The sequence below is a fragment of the Homalodisca vitripennis genome, chromosome 5, assembly GCF_021130785.1.
Source record: "Homalodisca vitripennis isolate AUS2020 chromosome 5, UT_GWSS_2.1, whole genome shotgun sequence".
Lineage (NCBI taxonomy): Eukaryota > Metazoa > Arthropoda > Insecta > Hemiptera > Cicadellidae > Homalodisca > Homalodisca vitripennis.
In genome coordinates, this window is record NC_060211.1 from 29,873,496 (window position 1) to 29,890,478 (window position 16,983).

The 16,983-nt window shown below is 36.4% G+C and overlaps 1 protein-coding gene across 1 annotated transcript in view; it reads right to left on the reverse strand.

Moving 5' to 3' along the window:
• Nucleotides 1-3,908: 3,908 nt before the first annotated feature.
• LOC124361911 (probable phosphorylase b kinase regulatory subunit alpha) overlaps nt 3,909-16,983 on the reverse strand; it is a 68,133-nt gene continuing 55,058 nt past the window's right edge. The window contains 3 exon segments of the mRNA XM_046815972.1: nt 3,909-4,973; nt 7,866-8,069; nt 16,890-16,943. Of these exon segments, the coding sequence (XP_046671928.1) occupies nt 4,746-4,973; nt 7,866-8,069; nt 16,890-16,943 (486 nt within the window). The 3' untranslated portion in view covers nt 3,909-4,745.

The window sequence follows — 16,983 nt, forward strand, 5'->3', positions numbered from 1 at the left end:
TTTCCCACCTAAGTCACTGAGAGATCCTGAGTAGACAAGAAAACGAAGTATGAGACCACCAGGTTCACAAAGAGTGTACAGTTTGATGCCATACTTGTGGCGCTTTCCTTTGATGTACTGTCGGAAAATCAACCGACCGCGCCACAAAACCATAGCCTCATCCAAAGAAAGTTCTTTGCCTGGATAGTAAACATCATCCATCTTTTTGTTGAAGTGGTCAACTAGCATCCTTACTTTTGACAAACGGTCTTCCTGTACACCTTGAGCTACATTTTGATGATGTGAGAAATGAATGCATCGTAATATAATCAAAAAACCGATCACGGCTCATATGGTCACGGAAGCAATTCAAGTTGAACATTCGATGGGTTTTCCAGTAGTCATTGAGGCGGTTCAGTTTGAACGTAACCAGTGTGAAAGCAATAGGCCTATGAACTTTTTTAGTTCGTGCTAAAGTTAAGTCCTTCCATCTGTGAATACCGTGATCGTGGCTCAGTGGAAGGCCCCAAAAAAACAAGTCAAAAGCGTACCTGTTTGTATCTGCTACGATACTTTCCAGCAGCTGATCGTCAACCAAAAGCAAAAACCAATCTACCGGCTTATTTTCTCTTGGCGTAGGGACTAATAGTTCATTTTGTTTTGTGAAAGGAATAACTGTAGGGGGTTGTAGCTGTGCAGACCATGCAGGGTTTAGTGGAAAAGTTCCGTCATCATCCAAGTCACTTTCGGAATCGGTATCACTTTCCTGCACGGAACTGTCTGATTCATTGTCAAGGTCATTGTCTATAACCTCCCGTTCAATCTGTGAGTCACTGAGTCCGGCAGCCATTGTTATAGTCACAAGTATTTGTAGGAAGTATAAAAAAAACTACATAGCAAATAACAAATATAACAACAAACACACGGACACACTTCACGACACTAGCAACGAACAAAGAAAGGCGCCAGCGGGACACGAACAGTGCAGTGTAAACAAAGATGGCGGTTTCAACACGCGCACAAATAATCGCCTTCCTTGTACGGAGCCTGAGCAGGCACTAAACGACCAACGTAGTGATGGTGTGATGGGACGCCGGGCACCCATGCGCATGCGCAAATGGATTGGTATGGGACGCCGGCGTCCCACGCGCAGTGAACGTGTTAAAAATAAAACTTAAGTAGGACAAATGTTATACCAAATTAGTCAGAATGTTTGACAGATTAATTTGATATATAGTTTATTGATTAATAAGTATGCACTGAAATTATAAATTTGCAATACAAATTTTGGTTTACCATGTCTCAGTTGCGCACTTTGAGAGAACACGGAAAAACAGGACTTTTTCCCTATACTTTTGCCGTGGGAAATTTTGTTTAGGAATGAGTTTGGCTTCATCACTGAGTTCACCAAGATCATCTGTTTCAAACATCTGTCCGTTTATATATGTTGTGGATAAAGACCTTGAATGCAGCCATTGTGTACAACAGTTACTTCAGAAGGCAACCTAAATCGGATTCTGTTACTACAGAAGAAAGCCATTCGTGCCTTGGCCAACTTGCAACCACTGGACAGCTGTAGGGAGGCATTTGAATCTCTAGGAATTCTCACTGTTGTAGCCCTTTACATTCAAACTGTCATACTAGAGACACTTAAATGCGACTTACCAAGAGGGGAAAAATATCCACACCCACAACACCCGGAATGCCACCAACTACGTTCTGCCATCCCATCGTACTGCCCAGTTCCAGAGAAAACCATCATACATCGGACGTAAGCTGTACAACGCTCTACCCACATCTTTAAAAGCTCTCGGAAGGAAATCACTGGCAGCAGGACTTCTCAACTGGCTCAAGTCAAGACCTCTCTATTCTATGAAAGAATTTTTTGAGGCTGCACAACAATGAAGAGACGAAATGCAAAATTCATGAATTAAAATAATTACAACTGTGTTCACTATCAAAATTAATGTTATTGACACCATTACGTATCTTGATGATACTGTAAATAAAGAATTATTGTATTGTATTGTATTTCTGTAATGTTAGACGACTAGTTTCACTAGTCACTAATATTTTGTTGTTTCTCGTAATATTATTAGAGTTGTGTTAGTATCAAACAACATCAATCTTTTCCTTGTGAGACTTGCCATCAAGTGGTATAGATATCTTCAAGGGAAAGGTGTTTATTTTGTGATCAAACTTTATAATTTAGAGAGGACTATAGTCACCATATTAATGCACCAGCATTATTCATTGTGTATTGTAGATTTTTATTTGTGACTTCTAAACTTGTATGTATATAAACTATACCGTGAACAATGGTTTATTTGTGGTTCATTTATTGTACAATAGTTTAGTGACATTCACAGGTCTGTGTAGGTTAAAGTGTGATATACAAAACCTAGGCCTACAACTAAATTATAACTTAGACAATTATTATTAGACAGTGAGTTTTTATTATAGTAAATTTTCTTCATTATAAGCATTTTCTGACAGTATATTGTGTGTTATTGAAAAATTTTAATTCTTGAAAAAACACTTCTTAGAATTATAACAAACATTTTTACGTATAAAATGTATTTAAAAAACAAAACACTTTTTTATTTTCAGAACTTTTATGCTCTACAACATATTTTTATTTTTTGTCTTTTGGATATTTTTGTTTAACTTTTTTCACTTATGCTGAAAAATAAAATAGTGTATACTTTACTTCAATAATAAACATTCTACATAAGTTTGAATGAAGGTGTGTACATCTAGCAAAACTGAGCCTGCCATTATAGGAATTTAAACTGCCAGATCCAGGGTTAATGTTATGTTAGGTAAAGAAATAAATAGGCCTGTTATGAGATAACATTTTATTACATCTAATATACAACATATAACAAAAATATCACTCATTTGCAATAAAAACATTTCGATATCTTTAAAGCTACAAAATTATTTCATGGTATACTTGTATGAGAACAAAAATTATTGTCAATGATTAAAATATCAGTACAAATTTATGATCTAAAAATCTAGATTTAAAAAAATTAAATAAGATTTAATTGATAGGTGGTTTATCCAGGATCCACAACATTCCAATTTTAAGGTATTACAATAAGAGTAGTAATTATACACTGATTTTTTTACTTGTACATAAATAGTTTGGATGAATCTTTTTTTCTTTAATGCAACAGTTTTACTTATTTCCTAGATTGATATGCTGATAAGACTCACAAATATCCGATAAATATACAACCCAATGAAAATAATTATAACAAATAACACACACAAAACAATGACTGAACAATAAAGAATCCTTAAATGTTTATTGCTCACCTCTTAGATAAAACATGACAAGGTATTATTTATTTAATTTGTCTATAAGTTTCATTTAATACGAGTTTTACACTAGGGTTAGTTTTAATAATTTAATATTACACTTTTGGTTCGTTAAATAATTATATACTGAGTTACAAACAGAAAATTATATACTCAATAATAAACAGTTAAATGAACGTAAACAATGAAAATGATTTTGTTATGCGAAAAAAAAAAAATTTATCGTTAGTAATACCACATTGAAAAATCTTCATTAGTTACGGTTGTAACGAAAAGTTATGGTGGAATATTTATTGAACCAAAATGTGTGTCACAGTTTCAAGATTAGAGTTACATATTGAAGGAGTTTCATTCTACGGAGAGTTTAAAGCTGAGGCGAGAGAACAGTATCTTGGTCACTTGTTGGAGATAGTCAGAGCGATTAAACTGAGATTGAGGTATGAGAGCAAACCCATTCTATTTGCCAAGTAGGGAGGAAGAAAAGAGATTAAAGTTCAAATGAAAAAGAAGTTAAAGAGCCAAATGTTACGTAATCTTTGTGTGTTCTTATCACCTCGGCAACCACATCTGCTGCTGGAACTGAATCACGGAATAGCAGCACCGGACACCCAGGATAACAGCAGTGGAGCGAGAGGGACAAGTGGGACCGAAGGATGGCACCGAAGATGGTTCCCACGGGACGGCACACTGCACCTACTCAGCCGACAGCAATGAGGGATTCCACTCTGTGCAATGAAGTGTCACAATCTCACGTCTCAATACTCTGAAGTGCGAGCAGCCAAAACACTTCATTCTCTTCATATCTAAAACCAATAACTACTGATCATTTATGTCTCTGTCCTTTAAACTTGTTAGGTATTCAAGTTTACTGTTGCTTATAAGTAATTTATCATAAACTGCAATTCCTTTTTAAAACTAAAACTGTTGACACGTTAAATATTTTCAATCAACAATTGTAAAAAAATAATTACATTGTTCGTTAGGAACCAAAATTTTAATTTATCTAATTATTTTCTAAGTAACACCTTAAGAACTCACATAGAATATGTGGTAATTTATAAAATGTACTACTATTGAAAAGTGATCTTATATTTACACATTTAATAACAAGTTATTAGAATTGAAGTATTAATTAACTATAAATTTTGTGGTAGGTGAAAATTTAACAACAGCAGATATAAACTATACTGAATTATACCAATCACTATCCTTCAAACTTTAAAAAACAGGAAAAATTTTCAGCCATTAAAAATACTAATCTATTTTAAACATCTTATATCAAAATAAAGTAGTTGTCTTTTATGGCACTTATTCAATTTAATCAAGACAGTGCGTGTGGCACTTGTTCTCTTTACTACTGACAACAAACATTGCATTGTAAATTGTAGAACAAACAAGTGATAAAGTACGACTAGAATTCCTTTGAACGTGACAACGCATCATTGTACGTTGCAATCGATGTCTCCCTCTTTAGGTAGACAGTCCAGAAGGGTGGCTGTGGCTCGCATGATGTAAGTCATGGTGCCAAAGCTACCACTCGGCGCACTGTCGTAGAAGTGTTGGCAGATGTATGCGGCGCCACCGCACAGCAATCCGCCAGACGAAGTTGTCTCACGTGCCTCCTTCGGTTTGGCACAACACAGTGTGGCATCACCGTTTATTTTCATCTGCACATAAGTCAGACTTTATGTTGGTTTTATTGGATGGATGAAAGTTAGGATCATCAGATTTAACAGCTTAGGTAACATACAGAACATTGCATAAACATAATTTATCCATGCACTAGTTTAGTATACACACATGGGATTTGTGCAAAGAGTTGGATATATTTTTTTATATTTCTGGTTTGCAGCATTTTAACATGTAATGGGGCACCTGACAAGTATCAGTAACGCTCACCTGATCTTGGAGGAAGATCTGGTTAGCCTTGTGTACCAAGTTCTCCACAGCGATGATGCCACTAAGGTGACTGGCAACATTGTGTTCTGTGACTAAGGTGAGCACCATAAGTGCACCTGACAAGCATCCGTAACGTTCACCTGATCTTGGAGGAAGATCTGGTTGGCCTTGTGTACCAAGTTCTCAGAGCGATGATGCCACTAAAGTGACTGGCAACATTGTGTTCTGTGACTAAGGTGAGCACCATAAGTGCACCTGACAAGCATCCGTAACGCTCACCTGATCTTGGAGGAAGATCTGGTTGGCCTTGTGTACCAAGTTCTCCACAGCGATGATGCCACTAAGGTGACTGGCAACATTGCGTTCTGTGACTAAGGTGAGCACCATAAGTGCACCTGACAAGCATCCGTGGTTCACCTGATCTTGGAGGAAGATCTGGTTGGCCTTGTGTACCAAGTTCTCAGAGCGATGATGCCACTAAGGTGACTGTCAACATTGTGTTCTGTGACTAAAGTGAGCACCATAAGGGCACCTGACAAGTATCCGTAACGCTCACCTGATCTTGGAGGAAGATCTGGTTAGCCTTGTGTACCAAGTTCTCCACAGCGATGATGCCACTAAGGTGACTGGCAACATTGTGTTCTGTGACTAAGGTGAGCACCATAAGTTCACCTGACAAGCATCCGTAACGCTCACCTGATCTTGGAGGAAGATCTGGTTGGCCTTGTGTACCAAGTTCTCCACAGCGATGATGCCACTAAGGTGACTGGCAACATTGCGTTCTGTGACTAAGGTGAGCACCATAAGTGCACCTGACAAGCATCCGTGGTTCACCTGATCTTGGAGGAAGATCTGGTTGGCCTTGTGTACCAAGTTCTCAGAGCGATGATGCCACTAAGGTGACTGTCAACATTGTGTTCTGTGACTAAAGTGAGCACCATAAGGGCACCTGACAAGTATCCGTAACGCTCACCTGATCTTGGAGGAAGATCTGGTTAGCCTTGTGTACCAAGTTCTCCACAGCGATGATGCCACCAAGGTGACTGGCAACATTGTGTTCTGTGACTAAGGTGAGCACCATAAGTGCACCTGACAAGCATCCGTAACGCTCACCTGATCTTGGAGGAAGATCTGGTTGGCCTTGTGTACCAAGTTCTCCACAGCGATGATGCCACTAAGGTGACTGGCAACATTGTGTTCTGTGACTAAGGTGAGCACCATAAGTGCACCTGACAAGCATCCGTAACGCTCACCTGATCTTGGAGGAAGATCTGGTTGGCCTTGTGTACCAAGTTCTCAGAGCGATGATGCCACTAAGGTGACTGGCAACATTGTGTTCTGTGACTAAGGTGAGCATCATAAGTGCACCTGACAAGCATCCGTAACGCTCACCTGATCTTGGAGTAAGATCTGGTTGGCCTTGTGTACCAAGTTCTCCACAGCGATGATGCCACTAAGGTGACTGGCAACATTGTGTTCTGTGACTAAGGTGAGCACCATAAGTGCACCTGACAAGCATCCGTAACGCTCACCTGATCTTGGAGGAAGATCTGGTTAGTCTTGTGTACAAAGTTCTCCACAGCAATGATGCCACTAAGGTGACTGGCAACATTGTGTTCTGTGACTACGGTGAGCACCATAAGTGCACCTGACAAGCATCCGTAACGTTCACCTGATCTTGGAGGAAGGTCTGGTTGGCCTTGTGTACCAAGTTCTCAGAGCGATGATGCCACTAAGGTGACTGGCAACATTGTGTTCTGTGACTAAGGTGAGCATCATAAGTGCACCTGACAAGCATCCGTAACGCTCACCTGATCTTGGAGGAAGATCTGGTTGGCCTTGTGTACCAAGTTCTCAGAGCGATGATGCCACTAAGGTGACTGGCAACATTGTGTTCTGTGACTAAGGTGAGCACCATAAGTGCACCTGACAAGCATCCGTAACGCTCACCTGATCTTGGAGGAAGATCTGGTTAGTCTTGTGTACCAAGTTCTCCACAGCAATGATGCCACTAAGGTGACTGGCAACATTGTGTTCTGTGACTACGGTGAGCACCATAAGTGCACCTGACAAGCATCCGTAACGTTCACCTGATCTTGGAGGAAGGTCTGGTTGGCCTTGTGTACCAAGTTCTCCACAGCGATGATGCCACCAAGGTGACTGGCAAACATTGTGTTCTGTGACTAAGGTGAGCACCATAAGTGCACCTGACAAGCATCCGTAACGCTCACCTGATCTTGGAGGAAGATCTGGTTGGCCTTGTGTAGCAAGTTCTCCACAGCGATGATGCCACTAAGGTGACTGGCAACATTGTGTTCTGTGACTACGGTGAGCACCATAAGTGCACCTGACAAGCATCCGTAACGTTCACCTGATCTTGGAGGAAGATCTGGTTGGCCTTGTGTACCAAGTTCTCAGAGCGATGATGCCACTAAGGTGACTGGCAACATTGTGTTCTGTGACTAAGGTGAGCACCATAAGTGCACCTGACAAGCATCCGTGGTTCACCTGATCTTGGAGGAAGATCTGGTTGGCCTTGTGTACCAAGTTCTCAGAGCGATGATGCCACTAAGGTGACTGGCAACATTGTGTTCTGTGACTAAGGTGAGCGACTAAGGTGAGCACCATAAGTGAACCTGACAAGTATCCGCAACACTCACCTGATCTTGGAGGAAGATCTGGTTGGCCTTGTGTACCAAGTTCTCCACAGCGATGACGCCACCAAGGTGACTGGCAACATTGTGTTCTGTGACTAAGGTGAGCACCATAAGTGCCTCCACCACCAGCTGTCTATACTCAGGCTGTGGGATCGTGTTCAGTACAGTCTCGACAGCCAGCGCAAACTTCAGCTCTCCTGATGTCATCTGTTACAGTTATTAGAGTTACCACTTTTATAAGTGAATGGTTAACACGTTTGTATAGACAGACGTAACAGTTTTGTTTTGTTGTTAATGACTCGTATTTAGACATTTAGAACCATCCAGTATTTGAAGAGTTCCTGTATATACGTTTATCTTAATGTAATTTATAATTAACCCGCTAGATCATAGGAGATATTCACTTTTGATTGTGCTGAATTTTAGGTGTATAAAAAATAGAAAAATATTTAGTTATTTATTTCAGAAATGTGTTTTGCTGTCCTATTTTTAATTACACGTTATTAGTAACATTGCTTTGATACCAAAATTATATAAACTGTACTATACCACAAGTAATGTAAATGTAATTAATTAATTATAGTTGGTTTTCTCTATTCATAAAAAAATATTGTAATGCAACAAAACTAAAAACTGGATACAGAATCTACCATAATACCAGTCAACTAATTCTTTGACCTATCTCTTAATGCCAGACTTTTCTGAATTATTAGTCAAATGTGTCAGGGTATTTTTAGATGTGTTATAAAAAGATACTGTGACATTGTTAGCAATGTCTGTACAACTAGTAATTAACAGTAAAACTTTCCAATTTTATTTTATTTCTGGGGTGAGGCTTTTTTATTCCAAAGGTATCATCATGCAGTTTTTGAAGCATAAATAAATATTTACATTATTTTTATTCAAATTACAACATGATATTTTTGTTCTTTGTATTTAATACTGGAATAGTATTGCCTGTTACTAATTACTAGTTTACATTGTTTCCAATTGCTGTAAGAATCACCACTCTGTGTACTGTTATAAAAATGTCATAACTACATTAAAAATGTTTACGATTTTATTGTCTTGTGAACAAATATGTATATTATTTTTAACATTTAAACACGTTCACGACGTGGTCTCTATTGGGTGCACATTTGGCATGTTTGGGCACGACACACACTTGCGCACGTGCATGAGTGTGTGCGTGTACTCATACAGTGCAAAACTGACTTTCGGCTCCTAAACTATAATGAACTAGAAATAATAAAAACCATAGTCTCCTATAACTAAATTAGATTTTTCTAATATTTTACGTACATCAAACTATAATATAGGATATTGAAGATGGAACGGTACTTTGGTATTATCCAGAGGCCACTATCTTTCTTTCCGGGGACCTTAAAAAATTACAATATTAGAAAGAACAGATTTGATTTGACTTACTTTGAAAATTACATGCCATTATGACGATCTGTTCTTGATTTCTGCATACCGAAAGGAAGCGATGTCGGCGAGAAGTAGGCGACTCTGCCTTATCTACTTCTTTTTACTACGCGATATAAGCAGATTTGGATTAGGTTATAATAAATATGTTACTAGTAGTACCAAAGTTAAAAATAACCTTTACAAACGCTCACGTGGTCTGCAGGGAGGCGTCACCGAAGCTGGCACTGATGGTGAGAAAAAAAACATCTCTTGAGATATAATACCTTCGCCTGGTAAAATAAGACTACTTTACTTTACTTAAATTCCTTTTTGCCGACATCGCTTCCTTTCAGTAGGCAGAAAACAAGAACTGATCGTTATAATGACGTGAAATTTTCACAGTAAGCCAAATAAAGTCTGATCTTTCTAATAATGTGGTTTTTTGTAGGTTCTCGATAACAAAAACTGTTAACAAAAATTGTTTAATACAACAGTGTATATTGGCTTTTCTAAATTCAATCACTACATTGAAAAATCACACCAACCAATACTGATAACTTTTTATATTGTGTGTATACCCTATAATAGAGAGAGAGAGAGAGTAAATTAAAGTGAATTAAAATGTCAGTTAACCAGACTACATTTTACGTTCAGTGAAAGTATTGAAAGAAATCGAGAAAACCATGAATACTTACATGTTTGGAGATGAGAAGCACATGTTTTTTAATATTGCTAAACTATATTACTAAAGTGTACCAATTCACAATTTTTAAATAAAGCAAAATCAATGGCAATCAACCTAGTCTATTAGTCTAGAACTTATAATTCGATTTCAAACTATGAAAATGGTTTGGTATAATTCAGTATAGTTATTAAAGAAGAAATTCCAGAGCAAACTTGATTTTCACCAGTCTTCCTGTTTGAACACAAACTCTAAACCCCCCCCCTCCCCACCCCTCTCAACCACTTCAGCTGATACAACATTCAAACATCTGATATATTGATAAATGAATAATGTCATAATTACTGATATTTTGCAATAAAACCTGGTCCTGTTCTTTCAACAATATAGTTGTGATAAGCTTGTAGATAGACAGATATTTGATCAAACTTTTATTTATTTACATAATTGTACTTGTTATTTGCTAAAATGTTCTTTTTTATTTATGTATTGCTTGTCTTGAAATATGCAAATTATAAAAATAATACCCAATCCACTATGACTTGTGTTCTAGTCAATGGTTACATTATATTTGATGAAATCCATTGTAATTTTAATTCATTTACAGAATTGTACTTGTTATTTGTCAATTTGTCCTTTTTATTTTTTTATTGCTTGTCTTGCAATAGGAAAATTACAAAAATAATATCTATTTTACTATGACTTGCAGCCTAATCAATGATTTCATTTTAAATGCAGCAAAATAAATTACCCAAATGTTTGACTGGTGTGTAACAAAAATTGAAATGGTCTTATAAAAAAATGTTATAAAATTAACAGTTTAAATATCTTATCGGACAAGAAATAATCTGATACTAAACTGCTTAGCGGGGAATATAAAAATTGATTAAAAGTATGAAAATTAAATAAAACAATTGCACGGAAGACGTGTAACTGTGAATTTTATATAACATTTAATGAAATATAGCAGAAATCTAAAAGAATCAAATTTATCATTGAGTAAAATTGTTGTATAAGATATAAAGAATGTTATCTTACTTCAAAAAATTACAAAACAAAAGAGAAGAAGCTTACCAGCCTTTTTTCCTAAAAACTAAGATACATATCTTAATTGCAAATTGTATTAAATCACAACAAATATGAAACATTAAATTAATTAAGTTGTAAAAAATTGAGCCTTGTTCCTTAACTTTCCATTCACATTCATCTGAATCTGAACATCCCTTTGTCCTTATTTCTTTCTCTCTTTATTTATTGTAACCCACATAGCTTTTGATTTGTTTGAGATGTTCCTATGAATTCTTTAGTAGCTAGTTTTCACAGGAATTTTAATTTTAGGTCTCTTCCTTTGCATCAGTGTAGATTCCTTTGTCTTCAATATCTCCTGTCAGTTCAAATTTAGTGAGAGCTAGCATATGGGCTTGCTTCTTGGTCTTTTTTAATTTTTTTTTTTGCAGGCTATCTGTATACTTCTAGGATTCAATCCTAAAATATAGTGTTAAACATTTTTTTTAATATAACGATGGAAAATATAACGTATTATCCTTTTAAATAGATGTGCTTACAATAATTTTATAGAATAGATAGTCAGAATATTTTATTTATGTCTTTATTCTGTAAGAAACAAAGTATTAAAAACACTGAATACTCTGTTGAACTATAACCAGTACTTCTATTACGGTACTACAAAAGAAAAGCAAAATTTATTTCATCACTTATTATTTCACAATACAAGCTTTTAAGAGTGAACTGTTAAAATTAATTGGCTGAGCTTTAGCGAAGCCTATCACTCGAAGGCTGAAAAAAATTTCATTTCTGTCTATCTGTCTGTCTGTCTGCAAAATACCTTAAAAACAAAACTACCTACACACTTGAAATTTTAAATGTAACTTAATTTCTATAAGAGCAACACTGAGTTTGATGGTGATGCATGTCACTCCATGGATATTATGAGTAACCATGACAGCAATGAGTAACCATGAACCTAAAAATACTACACACCAATAACATCCGTGGACTAGACAAAAAATTAGACAGACTTAACCACCTTCTTAATGACATTGACCCCAATATACTAGTGCTTACTGAACATGGCCTGAAAAAAATAGAAATAGAGAATACAAAAATTGAAGGGTACTTTCTCATAGCAGAATACTGCAGAGAAAATCATAAGCTTGGTGGTGTTGCCATATATGCCAAAGAAACCCTCAAAAACTGCACAACAGCAACTGACATATCCCACCTCTGCCAAGAATTTAACTGTGAAGCAGCCATGGCAGTAATTGAATCCATGGTAAAGTACAAAACATACACATTCTTGGGGTATATCGATCTCCCAAAGAGAATGTACGAGCCGGTGTAAATGCCTTATCCAACATCTTAGAATATACTCAAGCACACAGTAAATCAATCATGCTTGCTGGAGACATAAACATCGACAGATGATAAACAACCCTAGACAACACTATCCTAGAAGATGAACTACACACCCATAACATCCGAAGACTGCCACTTCCTGCAACACGTATCACACATACCACTGCCACCTCAATTGACTTCATATGCACAAACATAATCGAGGACAACATTGGCACAGCCATACTTGAAACTGGACTTTCTGACCATACTGCTCAAATTATAAAAATATATGACGGAGAGTAAACATCCCTCCACAGATCAATCTCAAGAGAAACTTTTGTTATTCTAATACAGACCAGATAAAATCTCTCCTAATGAATAAAAACTGGAATGCTGTCTATATGGCCCCAGATGCAGAGCAAAGCATACAACATCTTTCATAGAACTCTCCAAGCAACGCTAGACATTGCCTGTCCTACTAAAAAAATGTAGTCAAAAACACAAAAGGAAAACATGTGTATTATGACAACGAGGCCAAAGACCTTAAAAATGACTTTCTAAAAGCCCCTGCACAAATTTGAGACCACAGGAAATACCCAAGACAAAGAAGATATGGTGGTAAAAAAAGAAAAAATTATGATAAAAAACTTAGAGAAATAAGAAAAAAATGCTAATGCTGACTTCATCAACTCGGCTGACAACAAAAGTAAAGCTCTTTGGAATGTCATAAACAATGAAAGAAGAGGAAAACATCAACTACAAGCCAAACATAAGTCTCTCAGTGAATGGGAAACATGTGAACAACCCCACACAAACTGCAGACCACTTTAACACCTTCTTCACAGAAGTAGCAGAATTGACGCTGAAAACAGAATAACTGCTCCCCATGGGACGCAGATGATAATGAAAATTACGAAACTTCCACTTAACTATGTTGATAAATCTCTATATCTAACCCCAACATGCATCAATGAAGTACGGAAACATCATAAATGCCCTAAAATCAAAATCTTCAAGTGGAGTGGATGATAATCTTCTAAAATTGGTGAAACACTGCTCTGAAGAGCTAATGCCGGCCTTTAGTCAGCATAATTAATTAAGTCCTTCAGCCTTGGTGAGTTCCCTACAGCCCTTAAGTTCTCTAAAGTATACCCCAAACATAAAAAAGGTTCAACACTGGAAGTCCAAAATTACCGTCCCATCTCTCTAATCTCAACATTCTCAAAATCATAGAAAAAATAGCTCTACACAGACTCATGGCTCACCTAAAACAAGAAAATCTGATAACCGAAAAGCAACATGGATTTTTGAAAGGAAAATCAACCAGCTCTGCCATCATCAGCCTTGTTGAACATGTTATTGACCAAATAGACAAAGAACAATACGTATCTGCACTCTTTCTTGACTACAGCAAGGCGTTTGATTGCCTGGGCCACGACATCATCTCAAAGAAATTAACATCAATTAGGAATCAGAGACACAGCTAACAAATGGTTTTGTAAGTTACCTCACAGGCCGATCTCAAATAGTCGAGCTGCAAACTACCATTTATGGTGTAACTACTTCACAATCAATCCAATCCACTACCTGTTACCCGCGGAGTACCGCAAGGATCTGTTTTGGGCCCAGTTCTCTTCGTCTTATTTGTGAATGACTTCCCAGCTTATATACGTGATCACAATACCACTTGTGTGATGTATGCAGACGATACAACATTGTTGATTAAGAAATGACTCTGCTGAAGGAGGGTACGAAAGTGCCACAAGCTCTCTCAGTAAAGCCCTCAATTACTGCAGAAGGAATGATCTAGCCATGAATCCATCGAAGACAGTTCACATCAACTTCAGCAAGAGGAAGGAGGACCATATCCCTAACCCACTTGATGTATCAAGAAAAGACCATATCAAATTCCTTGGCGTAACTATTGACCACAAACTTACGTGGGACTGAGCATGTAAACCAGGTTTTGCAAAAAAATCAGCACTGGTATATATGTAAGTAGTACGCCGAATAAAATGTTTCGGCAACTTGGAGGCAGCAAAAATGCTTTGGTGGAAACTCATGTGAGGTATGGACTTGCTGTTTGGGGTGGATCCTCTGCAGGAAACCTGAACAGAGTACTACTCCTGCAGAAAAAAGCCATCCGAACCCTAGCGGAACTCGAACACCAACAAAGCTGCCGACAAGCATTTAAAACCTTGGGAATTATGACAATTACTGCAACTCTACATACAAGAAGTAATTTTGCATGTTGACCAACTGCATGTACAAACAGGAAAAACCCTTCATACACATAACACACGCCCATGCAGGAAATTACACACTACCTCTACATCGGACATCAACTTTTCGAGGAAAAACCATCCTACATTGGTAGGAAGCTGAGGAACCTCCTGCCACAAGCTGTGAAAAACCTCAAGGGAGCTGCCTTGAAAAGATGTCTTCACAACTTCCTGGTGGACCACCCAATATACACCATCGAAGAATTCACAGAAGTAAACAAGGAAGATTGGAGGCTCTGACATCTTGTATTGATTATTTATTAATATCAATTATGTAATTTGTTAACATTGTGACTCTATTACTGTTCTTGAAGAATATGTTAATAAAGAAAATATGACTATGACTATGACTATGACTATGAGAAAATAGCACAATAAATAAATTTGTAAACTAACTATGTACAATCATATGTGACATCTTTATTCGTAGAGTAAAATATAAAAAAAATAATACAGTGGAAAATAAATGTTAAAAGTAGGTGACAAAATTTAATTTAAGCACACTCTTGTTTTGTAACACTCTCTCTAGCTCATTGAAACTTTTATTATTTGAACATTGTTATGAAACCTAAAAAATTTGAATGTATCACATGGCAAGATACCTTGACAAAGATTCCATCCGTAGACTTTAAATTTTGTATGAGACTTCATTTATATGTAGAGAAGAATATGTTCTATGATGGTGTTTGGTCAACCATGGATTTTGGCTGAGCGTAATTTTTGTGGTAAATTACGTGACACAAAGAAAGTCACTGTATGATTCTCTATTTGTCTATCTCAAAAGTTTAATCAAATCAAATCAGTCTTTACTGCCTTTGAACAACATACAATATTGTATAGCAACAGTCATTAGCCTATCTACTCATTCACGTACAATCATACATACATAAAAAAAGTTCCTCATCCAGACAAACATGCAATGCCTATATCAGATCCTGTTAAAACGCGTTTTCGATTTTAATTTCTAATTTCCCAGGCGGCTTTCCATGAACTCATCCACCGTGTAAAAAGCACCTGACACCAATAGGCGTTTAAGACAAGATTTAAATGTTTTGGCATCTGCCAATGTTTTAAGATCCTCAGGGAGCCTATTGATCAACCTAACACCAGCCTGGGATTGCAAATTATGAGATGGCATATAAATGAGTTACAGATTAGAAATTTTGCAGGCAAAGTCAGTGAAGCCAGCCACATGACATGGGGCATGGCGTACTTCTACTTTGTAATAGTTATTGATTGAATTTTTATAAAAACCAAACAACTGTAGTATGAGTTATAATTAGACAAATTTAATTATGAATAATTATTTTTTTGAAATAGTACTATCCAGTGGTTTCTTTTACAATAACATATCAATATTTATAGTTGCAAAACTTGCAATAGTTAATGATAACATTAATACTATTTACGATACAACATTATATTTATTTTAACGAAACAGATTTACTGAAAAGTGGTTTGTTTGATTGGCTTTAGAATGACTGACAGACTGTATAGGGTGTCCTGTAACTCTCTGGACAAAGGTATACCACATTATTACTCAGGTCAAGACAAACATGTTTCACCATATGAACATGGGTTCCGATGCTTAGTTTCACATCTGTCTGTATGTGTTATTTTGGTAAATTTTAATTGACAAAAAATTTAAAAAACAGTTTTTAAATTATTTCTTTATATTGACAAACATGTATTGATAAATATTATTAGTAAAAATAAAACTAGTATTTTTAACATGTAGAGACAATATCAACCAGATAGTTTAGTGATGAGTGAAGGTTACTGTTAGATTGCTGGTGGCCATCTTAATTTTAACTCCATAATAAGAATGTTAAATTTCCAACACTTTAATCTTAGAATTATGAAAAATGTCTCATTTTCAAGATCCAATTAATACACATCCAAGCGCTTTTTTAATGCTTTTATTGAAGATTATTTAAGATAAAAATCTCGAACTTTTTTGTACTTGACGAATAGACAATGGTTTGAATATGTTTTAAAATTATAAGGAACTATATAAACTTTGATAAGGAAGACTAAAAGAGTTTGGTTGTATCAATTATATCTCTGAACATAGATATCTCCTATACTTCATTTAAATTGAAACAAAGTGTTTGAGGTTAAACTTTGTTCTTGTGGAATAAAACGCAGGGTCATTACATTACAGCCGGCTCTTAAAAAATAGAAAATAGAAAAGAGCTTTGGTAAATTCTATACAAATAATTCTTATAAAATATATAATATTTTAATTTTGATTATATTCTTAGAGGAAATATTATGATATTTTTATCAACTTACTTCCTGAGTGAGGTTTTGTGGCAGAAGTCTGCCCTCGATTGCCAATCCTTGACACTGCAACAGTAGTCAATAGTTAAAACAATAACATAAACAT